The sequence below is a fragment of the Prunus avium genome, chromosome 3 (assembly GCF_965620075.1).
Source record: "Prunus avium chromosome 3, drPruAviu1.hap1.1, whole genome shotgun sequence".
Lineage (NCBI taxonomy): Eukaryota > Viridiplantae > Streptophyta > Magnoliopsida > Rosales > Rosaceae > Prunus > Prunus avium.
The window spans coordinates 11887806-11906072 of record NC_142286.1 but is presented as its reverse complement, the minus strand read 5'-3'; the positions used below and the strand labels follow the sequence as shown (position 1 = coordinate 11906072).

General features: G+C 36.8%; 2 protein-coding genes and 1 pseudogene across 2 annotated transcripts; all 3 read left to right on the top strand.

The window, feature by feature from the left end:
• Nucleotides 1-6071: 6071 nt before the first annotated feature.
• On the top strand, nucleotides 6072-7189 carry LOC148295633 (senescence-specific cysteine protease SAG39 pseudogene; annotated as a pseudogene).
• Nucleotides 7190-12742: 5553 nt separating this feature from the next.
• LOC110764508 (mitogen-activated protein kinase kinase kinase 20-like) lies at nucleotides 12743-13777 on the top strand. Its single transcript, XM_021967499.2, has one exon. It carries the CDS (start codon nucleotides 12743-12745, stop codon nucleotides 13775-13777), a length of 1035 nt encoding a protein of 344 aa, XP_021823191.2.
• Nucleotides 13778-15624: 1847 nt separating this feature from the next.
• Nucleotides 15625-16965, top strand: LOC110748549 (senescence-specific cysteine protease SAG39-like). The gene is made up of 2 exons (XM_021948516.2): nucleotides 15625-16115; nucleotides 16232-16965. The coding sequence occupies exons 1-2, from the start codon at nucleotides 15671-15673 to the stop codon at nucleotides 16822-16824; spliced, it is 1038 nt and encodes a 345-aa protein (XP_021804208.1). The 5' UTR covers nucleotides 15625-15670; the 3' UTR covers nucleotides 16825-16965.
• The last annotated feature ends 1302 nt before the right edge of the window (nucleotides 16966-18267 follow it).

Below are 18267 nucleotides of genomic sequence, written 5' to 3'. Positions count from 1 at the left end.
GACAGCAGATGATCAAATTAGGGAATTAGGAATACAAGGTTATGACCATACATCATGGCTTAATCATACTTTAGCTAGAATCAATCCGTGAATTTGAATTGAACTTGGGAATTATTTGCTTGAGTTAGTTATTTTCTTTCTTTATTGTTTTCAATTCTTGTACTTTTCACAATCATCTTTAAATCTTGTTTCCATTTCTGTTTTGTACAAGGAATCGAATTGAATCAATCTGTCATCAATCCTTGTGGGATCGACCTCGCACTTACATATGCTATACTACTGAACGGCTCGTACACTTGCGAGTATCACAAGTTGAGGATGCAGCTGAATCAATGATGGAGCAACTGATCTAATGACAACAAGGATTGTGCTCAATATCAATATATAGTAGCCTTATTATCACAAGGAATCTCGTACATACTTCTCATCTCAAGTTTAAGCCCCAAGTCTGTCATAAAGTTTCTAACCCAAAGTAACGCTAGATCTTGAAACGATCTTTTGTTTCATGTTTCTCCAAGTGAAAATATTATCACCAAAGAATATAAGTACCTAAAGGCTAGAGGTGGGACGCCTATATATACAAAGGAAACCTTCCCCATGTTCATCAATGTCATCACCACCCACTCTTCAAGCCCAAAACACATCTTACTCGGAGATAGCCAAACTAGGCTTGCTTCACTGGAGTTTCAACTTAAACGAGATTTGAATAATACTGCAATCGGCAGACATATTTTGGGCCTCTTTGGTATCCTACTCAAAAAAATGAACTTAAAAATCATGATTTATTTATATAAAAAAAAACATGAGTTTTTAAATACTGATTTTAAGATCTAAAAATTTGTTTGGTATTGAACTCCAAACTATTTTTATGATCTAAAAAATAATTAGAAACCCTGGATTCCTAAATTGAAATTAACGCGAGAGAGAGAGAGAGAGAGAGAGAGAGAGAGAGAGAGAGAGAGAGAGAGAGAGAACTTTAATAATGGGGGTGTTTTTGAGTTTTTTTTTTGGATTTGGGTTTTTTAAAATGGGTCTACCAAACAAATTTTTGGGGCTTTGGACTTCAAATCTATTTTTGAGTTTATAAAATTGGATCCAAGTAGGATTGGAAACGGGCTCTTAGTTCTTCAAGGTTTCTACAACTTCTTTAAGGGCATAATGTAGAGACTATACCATTCCATTTAGTTATCACTTGATTTGGTCTGCATGCCACCAGAGCCAGCCCAGGGCAAAAATCTAAAGTGTGCCCTAAATAATGTATACATTAAAATTATAAATTTTTTATCAACTAATTAATTTTATTAAAATTATAGCATTCATTGTTTTATAACATGAGCCTTCCCATTTGTTATTGTTTGATGATAATAATTTGAGGAAAAATGTCATCGTGTTCATCCATAGGGAATTTGCAGTTAGTTTCTCCCACATGAAACTTTTCTAAAAGTAAATCTGCCATTTTTGCATCATAAACTTTCAATTCATTTTCATTTTCTGCTTATTCTTCCAAATGAATATGAACAATTCATTTGGTAAATTTTCAGATAAATTTTCATGTTTAAACGAGGTAATCCATTACAAAACTCACGTTCTCTCTGCAAAACTGATTAAGACGCAAGAAAAATCATCTTTGTTGCTTATCTGGGTCTGCACCTGAAACCCATCTCAATTCTCAATGAATAAGTTCTCAATTGGCGACCTTGAATCTGCAAGAATGCCTATATAAAGTGATTATTTGGAAAATAGCAGCAACATAGAGAATAAATAGACAAAGAGAAAGGACTTACAGCTCTGTTGGCTTGTCTCTTCTGTCATGGAGAGGAAAGGATAGGGAAAGAGAGAGGCGATGGAGAGGAGAGAGGCTGCAGTGTGACTGTGAGTGAGGGATGATAGGTACATATATAAGAAAATTGAGACAACAAGAATCTAAACCCTAGTATGGTCTGGTTTTTTTTTTGTTTTTTTTTTTGGGGATAGGATTAAAAAACAATATATTTGCTAGCATATATGGGTTAGCATGCGCTACTGGGAAGGGAGGATTAAACAAAAATGCACGCCTGGTTATTTATTTATTTTTTTTTTCTGAGGACTTTTTGTTTTTTTATTTGTTTTGTTCTATACATATAATATATGGCTTAACTTGATTTTATTTTGGTGCCCCTTTCAATTATGGGCCCCGGGCCCAGGCCCCAGTTGCCCTCCCCAAGGGCCGGCATGTCCTTCTGCGATTATGCCAAGCCATGACACAATCAGGCACATTCACGAAAAACAAGATAAATAGCCAAAAACTTCAACACATTGAGGTACATGAACTCCACCTCAATTCTTGTTTGAAAAATGTCTAACCTAGACATTCTTAAAAATAAATAAATAAAAATCTAACTTAGACATGGGAGAGTTTTTTACTTACAGAATGCCACACTAGTGTTCCCAAAGCTCATATTTTTCTTTGGTTTGAGGAGCAAGTCTTATCATTTAGCTTGTTGGAATTTCCTTCCATATTGAGCATCCTTAATTTTACGAAGCTATCAATCTTCGTTTTCAGTTAACTTGTACAGTTCACACTCTTAGGATCAACCCATAATTATCCACTACTAGGTCTTTGTAAAAACACAGGCGAAAATTCATACATAAAACGAAGTATAAACCCTAAAAATCCATTTTGCAGCCACAACATCACTGTTCTGGTTCTGGAAAGTTCTAATTTTCCATTTCTCTAATAAATCTATGGATTGACGTGGCAAGTCACTGACTGTACAGATCTGATCCAATGGCCAAAAACCACCAAATCCCGCATTCGCGCCACCCCCAGAATGTACTCCAACCGTCATTTTCTTTCAGAGAGCCCCCAATTAATAATCCCATTTCAAAATGTAAAAAGGCAAAACCTGTTGAAGTTCAAATTATTCGCCAGTTTCCCGATCCAAACCTCCCCTTCCTCACAAAATGGCTTACCTAACAAAGAGAAACTCCAATTCTTACGACGACGATAGCAGCGAAGACGCTTCAAAATCACAAAATCAATCTATCTACTTGGCATCAGAATCAGAAACCAATTCCCCGAGTGACCAATTCTCCTCCTCACAACCACAGCCCGAGTCGGTTTCTTCTAGTAATCAAATCAAAGCCAGAGCCTCACTGCCATCAAAGACCAAAAATTTCTCAGAACCCACAACCAATCAGACCCCTTTCTACGTACCTATTGCGCCTCTGCAGATCTTTCGGGGCGGTTCGAACGAATGCCCGGTTACCCATTTAACCCGGTTCGCCAAATTTTGCCGCGCAAATTTCAGTTGCCCAACAGTGGACGTGATGGTGAGAATCTTCCCGGTGACGCTGGAAAATGAAGCGGCTTTGTGGTACGATTTGAACATTGATCCCTACCCTTCGTTGAGTTGGGAAGAAATAAGATCGCTGTTCTTTCAGGCGTATGATCAGATCGATCAATTGTGGTCGGAGTTGACGATGATCAAGCAGGGCAGGGATGAGACAGTGCGTGCTTATTTTCTGAGACTGCAATGGATTTTGAAGCGGTGGCCGGATCATGGACTGCAAGACAATGTCCTCAAAGGGATTTTTATTGATGGGTTGAGGAAGGAGTTTAAGGATTGGATTGTTGCAGAGAAACCCAGTTCGTTAAACGACGCTTTGAGGCTTGCTTTTGGGTTTGAAAAAGCGAAGAGCGTTCGGGCTGCTACCGCGGCAAAAGAGAAGGTGGTCGAGTGCGGGTTTTGCGGTGGGGGTCATGAGGAGAAGGGATGTGAGGTAAGGGAGAGGATGAGGAAGTTGTGGGTGAAAAGTAAGGAGGAGGGGTTGGTGAGGATGGTTTCAGTTGTGGGGAAGAGGGAAGAGGAAGGAGTGGAGAGAGAGGAGGAGGGAGAGTTGGTGGGTTTGAAGAAGAAGGGGCAATGCCAGTGTTGGAAGCACCAGTGTTGGAAGAAAAAGCTTGAGAGGAGTAAAAGCCTTGTGACTGGAAATTTCAATGCTGATAAAAAATTCTAGTTTAGGGTACCTCTACTTTAGCCTTTTTTTTCTTTTCTTTTTATGTTGTATATAATTTTGAGAAGTCTTGTATTTATACTACGGCAAATGCTAGAAAAGTCCCTAAAATAGAGCTATACCCTAAGTCGGGAGAAAAACTTAATTGCAACGAGGGATAACACTGTTTTGCTATCTCTAACCAATAATGAAATGTCACGTTGAAGTATTATTCTCGTTTCATAAAAGTCTTTCTCCTCAGCCGGTCCTCACCTTTCTAGCTTGGAGCTCTCAGAAGAACAAAGCATGACCACTGTAGCATGTGGCCCGATTACTTTCCTTGCTTCTTTCATTTTCATTATTTTCACATGCAATTACTCCGCAACATTTTCTTTTCTTTTGTTTGTCTTCTTTCTTTTTACTTGCTTTGACGATTGAAACATGTCGGGTTTCTTTTTCTATTTGTTTGTATGCACTTTGTCTGTGCGATGCGATGGGCACCTGAATTCATGTGTATATAAACAGTGGTGGATCCAGCAAATAGTGAAAATATTATATATAATATTATAATATTTATATAACTATATATTATTATTTTTTGAGAGATTTATATAACTATATTATTATTTTATAAAAGATCACACAAAATACACGTAGGATGGGATACAAACTAAATCATTTCTTAAACTGGCCTGATATTTTGAGCCTTGATATAGTGAGTCAACTCGGGGCTATTCATGCAAAATATTGGGCTGAACATGCAAAATATTGCCAAAATGTTCTATTTATTATAGCCTACATGATTGAAGAAAACATTTAAGTGTGGACAGCTGCCCACACTTGTCTCTATATGGGTCCGTCAGTGTATATGAAGGAGACAAACCAACCAAAGAAAATCGGGCAACAAGAACATCTATATGATAGGGCACCCCTAACACCCAATTGGTACCTAATGTCCATACCTAATTTAAGGACTAGAATAAACAAGGAGAAAAAATAACAGTTGTTTTGTGGTTTAAAGACTAGGACTAACAAAAGCTCATATATAGCTCAATTGACATTATTTCAAGTTGTGTTGGAGAACAATCAGAAATTAACCCAATAACATAATAAAAACAATTTGAAATATATTCTATATATATCAATAAATCAAATTCATACACAAATCCAAGCCTCTCACAAATAGGAGAGTGTCCACCAGGATTAAACTATCAGAATTCAAAGCTTAAAGCATATTGGCTTTGATTTCTAGCGAACAATGATATGGTTTTCTATCATAAAGTGATTATTTGTGGAGAAGTGATCATGTCATTCCAAAATTCTATAGTTGTTGGCTTGAACGAATTGTCTATTATATAGAGGTCTGATACCTCTTCATCCAACAGTTGTAATAATTGTTCAAACAAAATTCAAATTTTAATTAGATCATCATATTATCTTAAAAATGAATTTCTAATTAATAAAAAAATTTAAATTTAATCAATATAGCCCAAGGACCCAATCTTTGACAATTATATATATATGGTTTATATATTCAAAGCCCAATCCAAAGGTGAGGCCAATTTCCATTCCATTAGGCCCACTTCCTACTTAGTGTTTCAAATGACCGAGAACAAAGTAAAAGTGTTTCCCCATACAAACTCTAACAAGTTGAAGGACTAGCAAATGTGGATCTAATTCAAGCTTAACAATTTTCTTCTTCATTTTTTTCAATGTGAAAAATAGTCTTTTAGTGAAGGTTGTGTCCAATATACCATAGCAAATGAGGACCTAAAATGGAACTCTTCTCTTGGAGACAAAAGTTGTGAGAACAGTGAATCAACAAACTATTAACAGAATCATTATAAATAAATCAATAAAATTAATATATCGGAATAAAATATCTTATTCAAACTCGACCAAAAAATAAAATAAAATATCTACAATTGATACCGTACAGATTAAATTCAATTCCATTGAACATAAAATTAACAACAATATAGACTAAACTACCATTTTGGAATGGTAGAACAAAACAAACAAACCACTACCGCATAGTTTAGGAGTTTATTAATAACCAGCTGTGCAAGTTAGGTGTTTGTTTGGGCTTCATCCTCATGTTGTGGGCTTGGTCTTGTGAAGCCACTTCTCATAGTCTGCAAGATGCATCCATGCATGGGAGATACGAGCAATGACTAGCTCGTAATGGCCGAGTATACAACGACATTAACGAGAATTAAAAGTGTTTCAAAATATTTAAGGAAAATGTTGCATTTATAGAATCTTCCAATAACGACACAAATAAATCATATACAAGTGTTAAGCGTCAATTGATTTGCAGATCTTACGAATGAAGAGTTCAGAGCAACAAGAAATAGATTCAAGGGGCATGAATGCTCGACAAAGACGACTTCTTTCAAATACGAAAATGTTATGGCTGAAGTGCCAGCTACAGTGGACTGGAGAAAGCAAGGAGCTGTTTCCCCAATCAGGGACCAATGCCAATGTGGTAATTAAGTGTCTAGTTCTATTTAATAGTTAAGCGAAATAATATATATATATATATATATATATATTATTTTTTTCATTAAGGGACACCCTTTAGGGTACTCTACGAATTTTTTTCAATGATCCAAACCGTCTATTTTTCAAGTCTTCATTCATAGATCATCTTTATAAAAAAATCAGATAAATTAAAAATCATTAAGGCATCTAATTGAGACCAACAAAATCAATGAACACGGTGCTTCAAAAAAGTACTTAAATTTCAATAATTTAATTGAATGGTCAAATAATATTGGATTCAAGTGATTTTGTGTAGAGATGATCTTTGAATGAATACCTACAAAATAGACAGTTTGGATTAATGAAATACTATGCGGAGTAGGCTCTATAAGGATGTCCCTCAAATAAGTTTATTTGAGGGATTCCTCAATGGAAGTTCTTAGTTATCAAAATATATTTGTTGTTCTTCTATCTTCTATTCATCGGAACCAAAATTGTAGGATGTTGTTGGGCATTTTCAGCAGTGGCAGCTACAGAAGGAATTATTCAACGTACAGCAGGTAAATTGATCTCTTTCTCTAAACAAGAGCTGGTCGATTGTGACACTGCTGATTAGGACCAAGGCTGTGAGGGTAGCTTGATAGACAATGCCTTTCAGTTCATCCAAAAAAATCATGGAATGAAAAAACATCTTAAGTTTCTTTTTGTTGAGTTATCCAGCTATGTCTAAATTAATTATGTCATTTTCTTATAATCATTATATAGCAAAAAATGCTTAATATATAACTCTGCCTTAAAGAAGGGCTTCTTAGATATATGTCCATTTTCATCAAGATGTAATGGGTGTAGTCCATATGATCTCCCTTTTCAATTATAGTCCACTCTCACCAAGTAAGCAATTAGAATGTCCATAATTTTTAAGGAATTTACAATATATGCCACTATCATAAATGGAATTATATGAAAACACTTTCCTAATAGTTTTTTTCTTGGGTTTTCCAGAGCAATTTTTATGGAGTTTTATCTCAATATACTCAAGTGTGAGTATACCTGTTGCAGATGTATGAGTTCTGTTTTTTCCTTTTTCTATAACCTTTTAGATAGGTACTTTCAATTACTTGAACTAGAGGCAATTTATGGGTATAACTATGTGCACAAGAGTTGGCTTTTAGGATTAATTACCTAGATTAGAGGTAACTTATGGATTTAATTACCTGGACTAGAGGTAGTTTGGGATTTAATTACCAGAACTAGAGGTGGGGTTGCAATTAATTAAATTCAAATCAAATATGATAATTAATTTCCTACAAATCAATAACTTACCGGTTTTACAAATCCATAATTTACCTTATTTATTTTTAAGGGCATAATTGGAACAACAAAATAATACACTTTCCTAATAGTTTTTTTCTTGGGTTTTCCAGAGCAATTTTTATGGAGTTTTATCTCAATATACTCAAGTGTGAGTATACCTGTTGCAGATGTATGAGTTCTGTTTTTTCCTTTTTCTATAACCTTTTAGATAGGTACTTTCAATTACTTGAACTAGAGGCAATTTATGGGTATAACTATATGCACAAGAGTTGGCTTTTAGGTTTAATTACCTATATCAGAGGTAACTTATGGATTTATTTACCTGGACTAGAGGTAGTTTGGGGTTTAATTACCTGAACTAGAGGTGGGGTTGCAATTAATTAATTTCCTACAAATCAATAACTTACCGGTTTTACAAATCCATAATTTACCTGATTTATTTTTAAGGGCATAATTGGAACAACAAAATAATACACTTTCCTAATAGTTTTTTTCTTGGGTTTTCCAGAGCAATTTTTATGGAGTTTTATCTCAATATACTCAAGTGTGAGTATACCTGTTGCAGATGTATGAGTTCTGTTTTTTCCTTTTTCTAAAACCTTTTAGATAGGTACTTTCAATTACTTGAACTAGAGGCAATTTATGGGTATAACTATGTGCACAAGAGTTGGCTTTTAGGTTTAATTACCTAGATTAGAGGTAACTTATGGATTTAATTACCTGGACTAGAGGTAGTTTGGGGTTTAATTACCTGAACTAGAGGTGGGGTTGCAATTAATTAAATTCAAATCAAATATGATAATTAATTTCCTACAAATCAATAACTTACCGGTTTTACAAATCCATAATTTACCTTATTTATTTTTAAGGGCATAATTGGAACAAGAAAATAATTAATTAATAAATAAAATAAAGTGTAAACATCAATTAAAAAAAAGGCATATAATCTTATGTGGCGTAAAAGCCAAAGGACTTGGATCAACAATAACTTCTACATGGATTGCACCCAATCTCTCATAAGAATTGGACTTATGCCAAATTTTCTATAAAAAGAATGAAGAAGGAAAGCTAGGTTTTGAAGAAAATAAATCCTGCCAAATTTTCTATAAAAAGAATGGAGAAGGAAAGCTAGGTTTTGAAGAAAATAAATCCTAGCATTGAAAAGACATGAAATCCATGAAATCCAAATCTTGCGAGATATATTGAAATATGAAAAATTGGTTTCGTAGATAATTACCATATTATCGCCATATCAAACAATAGAATCTCCAAATTAAAATGTAAAAATTTGTTTGGCCAAGATTAGAATCTTTGCGTTCTACTGCTAGCAAATCCCTTTTCTTCTTTTTTTTTGGTTCTTTCCAAGCGACGAGTCCTTACTCTTTCCTAAAGCCGAGAAGGAACTGAAATTAAATTATGATTATTATTTATTTTACATGTACTGTTCGGTACGGTATGGCACCAAACGGTATCACAAATCTGGAACCGATGTCGTGCCAAACAGTAAAGGGATGACACGGTACCATCTCGTTTACACGTCAACACCAAACAGGACGGCACGAGATTGGCACGGTTTGACACGATTTCGGGATGGTTTCGGTATTCTGATTTTGATGCCCACCCCTACTTCTAGGTAATAGTTTTTTTTCTTGGGCTTTCCAAAGCAATTTTTATGGAGTTTTATCTCAATATACTCAAGTGTGAGTATACCTGCTGCAGATGTATGAGTTCCTTTTTTTCCTTTTTCTACAACTTTTTAGATAGGTTTTTTTTTTTACTTTAATTATGAGTTTAAAAATCCATACCAAATGTATTATATGAGTTCAATTACTTGAACTAGAGGCAATTTATGGGTATAACTATGTGCACAAGAGCTGGCTTTTGTCAAACAAAGTAGGGCAAATATTCAGTTATGCTAAGATATGCTCATATTTTTATTCTTCTCCAATATGGAGGTATTTATACAAGTACAAAGATGTGTTAACCCTAAATAAAATAGGAAATATATCTAAATTACAATAGGAAGTAAATCTCTATTACAATAGGACTAAATAATAATTGGTAAGTAACCAAAATTCTAATGAAATAGGAACCAAAATCCTAACTAAGTAAGGACTCGCCAACACTCCCCCTCAAGTTGGGCAAAGATATTTCACATGCCCAACTTGACAAGCGAGTCACAGAACACCATACTTGAGAAGCACCAATTGTATAGAAGGTCTTAAAGCAAAGTTCGCAGCGGAAACACAAGAGCAAACCCTAAAAAATAGGGCACATAGCAGAACACAGAAACCCTGTGAGCACGGCAGCAGATAAGGCAGAACACAGAAGCCCTGTGAACACAACAAAAGCAAAGGCAACCAAACCCTTAAAATAGGGTAAGGCAAGGTAAGGCAAATAAAGGCCAAGCTAAGGCAAGGTGGCAAGGCATGGCAAAGAAAGCCCAGATAGGGCAACAAAACCCTAAAAATAGGGTAAGGCACGACAAAGGTAAAGCCTTACCCTAAAAATAGGGTAAGGTAAGGCATGGCAAGGCAAAGCCAAACCCTAACAAATAGGGTAAGGCAAGGCAAAGAAAGTCAAGAGCAAAGGCAAGGTCAACGGGCATGACCACATCGAAAACACACCAGCAAAGGCATGAGCAACAATACTGGCACCATAACAGGCAAGAGCAACAATACTGGCACCAACAAGAGCAACAAGGCAGAGACATAACAGGCATTATCAACAGCGATACAAGGCATTGGCACCAGCAACAGCAACAGCAGAGACAACTTCTCTTCACTCCTCCTCTCCCCCTGAAGAGAAGGGGTCGATGGAGCCATATGATCAATGGTACTTGAGAAACATGCACTGACTAACACTGAGATGTAGCAGAATCAGCCATGGCAGATAGGTGGTTAAATTGCAGTGGAATAGATGAGCAGCGGTGTCACTCCCCCTCAAATCTGACGATGTATGAGAGTCGAGATTTGGAGAAAGTAACACCCAAATAAAGTTGCAACACTCCCCCTCAAATTCGACACTGGTAAAGGGTCGAGATTTGGAAGAAGAGAAATTGAATAATAGTAAGGAGACTCAAACATGCCAGTCTTGTGGTAGAAACAAATGCAAGATGGGAAGGTGGTAGGGAGGTGGATGAATTTGTATAGATAGGGTAGGTGATGTTGACAAATGCGAGAGGTGTTGATAAATGAAGAGACATATGGTGCAAAACAAGTCAATAAAATAAAGGATAAAAAAAAAAAAAAATTAAAGGCAAGACATCCAACATGTGGGCAAGAGAAGAAAAGACAGAGAAAGCTCAAGAGATAGAGCTAATCACAAAGGGTGTTGGCGGGCAGGGAAAGAACATAGAATATTGAATATAAAAAGTGAAACAAGTGGAAGACAGAGTGCATGTGGGATATGGGCAAGACAAGAAGCCGAGACAATGCTGGCAACACAGAGAGAGTAAGTAGCTGTGCAAAGGGAACAACGGCAATGTGGATTGGCCGGGATAACTTTGAATGAATTGGTTTTTGGCTGGTATGGTATGGGATTGCAGATGCCAGATGGGCCTGGAAACTTAATTGGAAGCTTGACTTGGGATGTGATACCAAGTCTGTAACACAGAGGAAGAAATCACGGCAGATGTGGCTCGGCGAGCATTGACGAGGCTCGCGTAGTAAAGCAACGGCTCGGTGAGCGGTGACGAGGCTCACGGAGTAAAGAGACTTGTTATGAAGTTTCAAAGATAGAGAAGCTGAGACATCAAGAAAGACCATAAGATGAAGACCCATGATGGGTTAGGAATGAGGAGTGCCAACGAGGTCACCAGAAAACTAGGCTCTGATACCATGTCAAACAAAGTAGGGTAAATATTCGGTTATGCTAAGATACGCTCATATTATTATTCTTCTCCAATATGGAGGTATTTATACAAGTACAAAGATGTGTTAACCCTAAATAAAATAGGAAATATATCTAAATTACAATAGGAAGTAAATCTCTATTACAATAGGACTAAATAATAATTGGTAAGTAACCAAAATTCTAATGAAATAAGGAACCAAAATCCTAACTAAGTAAGGACTCGCCAACAGCTTTTGGGTTTAATTGGACTAGAGGTAATTTATGAGTTTAATTACATGAACTAGAGGTGGGGTTGCAATTAAATTCAAATCAAATATGATAATTAATTTCCTACAAATCAATAAATTACTGGTTTTACAAATCCATAATTTAACTTATTTATGTTTTATGGACATAAATGGAACAACAACTTCTACATGGATTAACAACAACTTCGTATGTGACACAAAAATCAAAGGACTTCGATTAACAACAACTTCTACATGGATTGCACCCAACATCTCTCATAAGAATTGGACTTATGCCAAATTTTCTATAAAAAGAATGGAGAAGAAATCTAGGTTTTGAAGAGACATGAAATCCAAATCTTGCGAGATATATTGAAATATGAAAAATTGGTTTCGTAGATAATTACCACATTATCGCCATCTCAATCAAACAATAGAATCTCCAAATTAAAATGTAAAAATTTGTTTGGCCGAGATTAGGATCTTTGCGTTCTACTGCTAGCAAATCCCTTTTTTCTTTTTTCTTTTTGTTCTTTCCAAGCGACAAGTCCTTACTCTTTCCTAAGTTATAGATAAATGAAGTTTCCAAAATTGAAATCCTTAATTAACAAAAAGATAAGAAAGAAAAAATGATAAACTAATCTGGAAATTATGTTATTGGTTTGCTAGTAGCTTGGTATTTACGTCACAAATGAAAACCTGATAAGCATCAATTAAACCTGACCGACTTTATACCCTAAACCACACATTCGATGCATCTTCCAATGCCCTAGAGTAAACTATAAAGCATTACAGAGCACAATCAAGCAGCCGCTAATTCTGTCAGAAAGACTAGCTTATTTCCTTGTGGAGAAAACAAAGAACTAAGAACTGAGTGAAGAAGAATAATGAAAAGAAAGGTAGAAGAAAAATTAGACGGAGAAAAACACAGCATGTGCAGTCATGGAGTGCACTGGTTGAGAGGGAAGTTGATTGGAAAAGGAAGCTATGGTTCTGTTTTTCTTGCTACTCCCAGGAAACCAACAAAGGATGAGCATAGCCGCGGTATGCTCAATTTGCGAGAAATGATGGCGGTGAAATCAGCAAAGGTCTCTGCTTCTGAGTCCATTAAACATGAGTCAGACGTTCTCTTTGAGATCAAGGGTTGCCCTTTCATCATCGAGCGCTTGGGTGAAGAGACCACGGCCACAGACAAGGGTGACATGGTCTACAACTTGTTGTTAGAATTTGCTTCCGGTGGAACCCTAGATGGTCTCATACATAAATCCAAAGGTCATAAATTACCCGAATATGATGTTAGAAGATACACAAGGTCAATTCTTGAAGGGATTCAACACATTCACAACTGTGACTATGTTCACTGCGATTTGAAGCCGGACAACATTTTGCTTGTGCCTACCACAACAACTAGTTCTGGTGGTACTAGTTTTGTAGCCAAGATTGCAGATTTTGGACTCGCTAAGAAAACCAAGGTGAATTGCAGTCGATGGAGAGGCACGCCTAGATATCTGTCCCCAGAGGCTTTTATTAACAACAAACAAGATCAGTCCTCTGATATTTGGTCTCTAGGTTGTATTGTGTTTGAGATGCTAACCGGCAAGTCTCCCTGGGATTTGAAGCCTGGTTACAATCCAAACAATCTCCCTGACGTGTTGATGTTTGATCATCTACGTACTTGCAAAATTCCAAGTGGAATCTCAGATGTGGCCAGGGATTTTCTCAAGAGTTGCCTTGCCATGAAGAGCAGGGAAAGATTAACAGCAGAAAGTCTCTTGTCTCATCCATTCGTAGCGCAGCCACAATCATCAAAAGAGGGTCATACCAAGGTGAAGCTGGTTAACTCCCTTTTGGGCTACGCATCTGGTGTATGTTGCTTCAAACCAAGCTCAGATTACCATGCAAACTCTGCCATTGTACAATGAAAGCATCCTTCCCTGCTGGATTTCGGTATTCCAGCTAGGTTGTTTGTTGTTGTATTCCTTTTTTGTTTGTAATATGAATCAATTCAAATTAATCATGTCAAGTCTGTAACCACAAAAGTGTACAAACATATTCAAGTTTTTATCGAAATATCTGTGTACTTTTAATATAGTAATATTACAGCAACTGGGGCAAGCTGTCTATTATGCCTTTAAAATAGCTTCACTTCCATTTCGATGGTTTTCGGTTTGCTGGTTTACTGAACTGGAAATCCATTTTTCAGTTTGGGTTTAGAGTAACTCTTGAGCAGTCTCCTTGATCCTGGTTTTTCCAGTTTTGTGCAGCCACCCTTTGCCTGATGGTTCTGAATAAACCAACTTTTTGTTAGTAGTCTATGAGACAGGTTGGAAAGATGATATTTTGGAAGAATCATTGGATGAAGGATATGATTTGTGGGGGGACTGATGATATTTTAGATCATAAATGGATATCTATAATGATTTGACTGGTGATATTGCAATAGAAAATGATAGTGAGTTTTCTATTTAGTGTGCGTGTGAATGTGTATAGCTTGGCTCAGAGGAATTTTGTTATTTTTTTGGTTGTGCTATTTCTACTGGAATTCTCTAGTTTGAAAAATTGCTGCAGTTTCCTTCTCTTTTGGTGGTTTACTGATCATTGAGTACATGAAGCTGGACAATGAAATTTGAACAGGAGAGACTTGTAGAATTCGGAAACTTCTACGCACAAATTAAACTTCCAGCAATGGACTTTAGAAAAAAAATAATTAAACAAATAAAGAATATCAGATTTTACTCAGTTTGTCAACATTATCACATTAAACATTCACTTTTGTAGTAACACAAAGAAGAGAGAGAAAGAGATCTGATAAGTCGGCATGTGTAACACAAGATTCATATGTTATATATGGAGCACATAGTACTATAGATATATACATATATATATATATATTATATATATATATATATAATTAATAAATACGCATATTACAATATGAGTGGATTAGTCACATCATCACGTGTTGTTATACCTAGCTAGCATGTTTGTTGCACTTCTCACAATTTGATGTTGGTGTGTTTCTCATGCTTTTTATTTTAAAAAAACAAAAAAAAAATCTAACTAATTTTTGCATTCTTGTTGGCTATATGCAAAAGCTGGATCGTAAGCATCTAAGGCTCGCATATTATTTTCATATGGTTGCAGCCATAAGTGGCCTTGTGGCTGCCTTGCTTACCACCCCAGATGAAAATAATCGTCCCTTGTATACTGTTAAAGATATCATCCCTTTTATCTCAAACACTACCCTAAAATCTTCTCCCAATCTAGGTACAATTACTTGTTGACAAGGAGACCACATTGTTGTACTATGTACCTTTCATATGAATAAAGTTTGATACTATATATCGCTTCCCGCTAAACATATATATATATATAGTTTTGGTTTTGACCTTTTTATCTTAAGTTTGGTTGAAGAACTAGTAGAACCCATGCCCAAAATTTAAGATCTTATTCAAACTTTACAATATTCTTTATTATTTTTTAATGTGAAGGCTTTTAATGGACAGAATAATAGTCTTGTTTTAATAAGTGGGGACAAAAATTGTGAGAATAGTATTGAATAGCTAGGTATTAGAGTCCACCTAGTTTAGGCGTTTAGCAAGTAACTTACCGTGGCATCAAGAGCTACATATGTTGCAAGTCAACATCATAATAGCAGATTAATTTGTAGGGCACGACACAAAGATGTAAAGAAAGGCCATTACGTTCTCTATATAATTAAACTACTGCAGAGCAGTCTAGTATTTCAGTACACCTGCTCATTGATTCATTTACCTTATCAAATCCTAGCTGCTTTGCCACTAGCACTAGCTTCAATGGAATTGATTAACAACCAGCTGTGCAAATTATCTATATGTTTCGGCTTGATCCTCTTGATGGGTGCTTGGTCTTGTGAAGCCACTTCTCGCAGTCTCCAAGATGCATCAATGCGTGGGAGATATGAGCAATGGCTTGCTCGTTATGGCCGCGTATATAACGACATTAACGAGAGCGAGAAGCGATTCAATATATTTAAAGAAAATGTGGGGTTTATCGAATCTTCCAATAACAATGCAAAGAAATCTTACAAATTGAGCATCAACCAGTTTGCAGACCTTACAAATGAAGAATTCAAGGCCTCAAGAAATGGATTCAAGGGGCATGAATGTTCCGCAAAGAAGACTTCTTTCAAATACGAAAATGTTACAGCAGCGGTCCCGGCTTCAATGGACTGGAGAAAGAAAGGAGCTGTAACTCCTATCAAGGACCAAGGCCAATGTGGTAATTAAGCGTCTAGCTAAGTTTATTAATTTAAAGAAACACTGGATAGACTTCTTTTGGAGCTTATTAAATTGTTTATGTTATTCTAACTACTGTTAATTGCAATCAAAATACAGGATGTTGTTGGGCTTTTTCCGCAGTGGCAGCCACGGAAGGAATTACTCAGCTTACCACTGGTAAATTGATCTCTTTGTCCGAGCAAGAGTTGGTTGATTGTGATACAAGTGGAGAAGACCAAGGTTGTGAAGGTGGCTTGATGGACGATGCCTTTCAGTTCATCCAACAAAATCATGGGATTAGTACGGAAGCTAGTTACCCCTACAACGGTGTTGATGGTACATGCAACACAAAGAAAGAAGCCACCATTGCAGCCAGGATAACTGGGTATGAAGATGTTCCAGCAAACAGCGAAAAGGCTCTTCTTACCGCTGTTTCTCATCAACCAGTTTCTGTTGCCATTGATGCTAGTGGTTCTGATTTCCAATTCTATTCAAGTGGTGTCTTTACGGGAACTTGTGGAACGAGCCTAGACCATGGTGTTACTGCAGTTGGTTACGGCGTGAGTGATGATGGGACCAAGTATTGGTTAGTAAAGAACTCATGGGGTACAGAATGGGGTGAAGAGGGGTACATAAGAATGCAAAGAGATGTTGATGCAGCTGAAGGACTTTGTGGCATAGCGATGTCTGCCTCTTACCCCACTGCATAGTTTTAGCATCAACTTAAATAAGTGCCTACAATATATACCTTATAGGTATATCCAATGATATGTATGAACTTGTAAGTGTAATACTTAATAGAGATCGTATCGGTGATGATGTAAACCATCCATTTCTGTTAATGAAGAATCTTCTAGTGGTTTTCTGAATGGCAATCCATTTTTCTTGTTGGATATGCCTGTTGGGTGCTCCCCTTAATTTAGTTCGTTGGTTGGAGAGAGGATATTTTTGGGAGAATAATTGGCTCAAGGCACCGATTATAATGGAAGGTGATATTCCAATAGAAGATAATAGTGAGTTTTCTATTTAGCTTGGCTCAGAGGAATTTGTGAGTTTCAGGGCCTAAAACTCTCACACCAGAAGCTGTTTTTCTCTACTGGGATTCTCTGGTTTGCCAGATTGCTGCAGTGTCCTTGTCTTCTGGTGGTTTACTGATCATTGACTACATGAAGCAGGACGATGAAATTTGAACAGGAGACTAGTGCAATTCTTATTGAAGTTTTGGATCTGCCCGTTGGGTCCCACTCTAACAACACCGATACTGTCCCCACTTTATCACCTACCCAATCCGTCAGGTGTGGGGTTTTACCACAAAAGGCCTCGATATTAGTTAGAGTGTGGTAATTCTATTTAAACCCATTTGTTTTCTTTCACCCCACCGATGTGGGATTCCAACACTCCCCCTCACGTGTAACCCCTTTTTAGTGGTTCACACGTGAAGATCCACACATCGGCAATTGAAACTCAGAGGTCGACTCTCGTTGGGCCCACTTGTTTTCAATGGAACTCAGAGGTCGGCTCTTTTCAAGCTTCGTTGGCTTCTTTTTTTTTCTTTTTCTTTTTTTTCGTAACCCCTTTTTAGTGGTTCACACGTGAAGATCCACACATCGGCAATTGAAACTCAGAGGTCGGCTCTCGTTGGGCCCACTTGTTTTCAATGGAACTCAGAGGTCGGCTCTTTTCAAGCTTCGTTGGCTTCTTTTTTTTTCTTTTTCTTTTTTTTCTTTTTTTTTTCCTTTAAGAGTCCGACTTGTTTCTCCTTCTTGGTGACAAGCTTCGTTAGCTTGTACGGGCCTTGGCTCTGATACCATATTGAAGTTTTGGATCTGCCCGTTGGGTCCCACTCTAACAACACCGATACTGTTCCCACTTTACAACCTGCCCAATCCATCAGGTGTGGAGTTTTACCACAAAAGGCCTCGATATTAGTTAGAGTGTGGTAATTCTATTTAAACCCATTTGTTTTCTTTCACCCCACCGATGTGGGATTCCAACAATTCTTAGTTTCCAGCATTATTTATCAGATTTTACTGTTTGTCAACATTATTTATCACATTAAACATTCACTTCTATAGAAGAGAGAGAGAGAGAGAGAGAGAGAGAGAGAGAGAGAGAGAGAGAGAGAGAGAGAGAGAGAGAGATCTTAGAAACCA

What these genes read in the sequence shown, in the direction of transcription:
- LOC110748549 (XM_021948516.2), top strand. Translation starts at nt 15,671, where the DNA reads ATGGAATTGATTAACAACCAGCTGTGCAAATTATCTATATGTTTCGGC. An exon ending in CAAGGACCAAGGCCAATGTG is followed by an intron (nt 16,116 to 16,231) that starts GTAATTAAGCGT and finishes ATCAAAATACAG; the next exon opens with GATGTTGTTGGGCTTTTTCC.
- LOC110764508 (XM_021967499.2), top strand. Translation starts at nt 12,743, where the DNA reads ATGAAAAGAAAGGTAGAAGAAAAATTAGACGGAGAAAAACACAGCATG.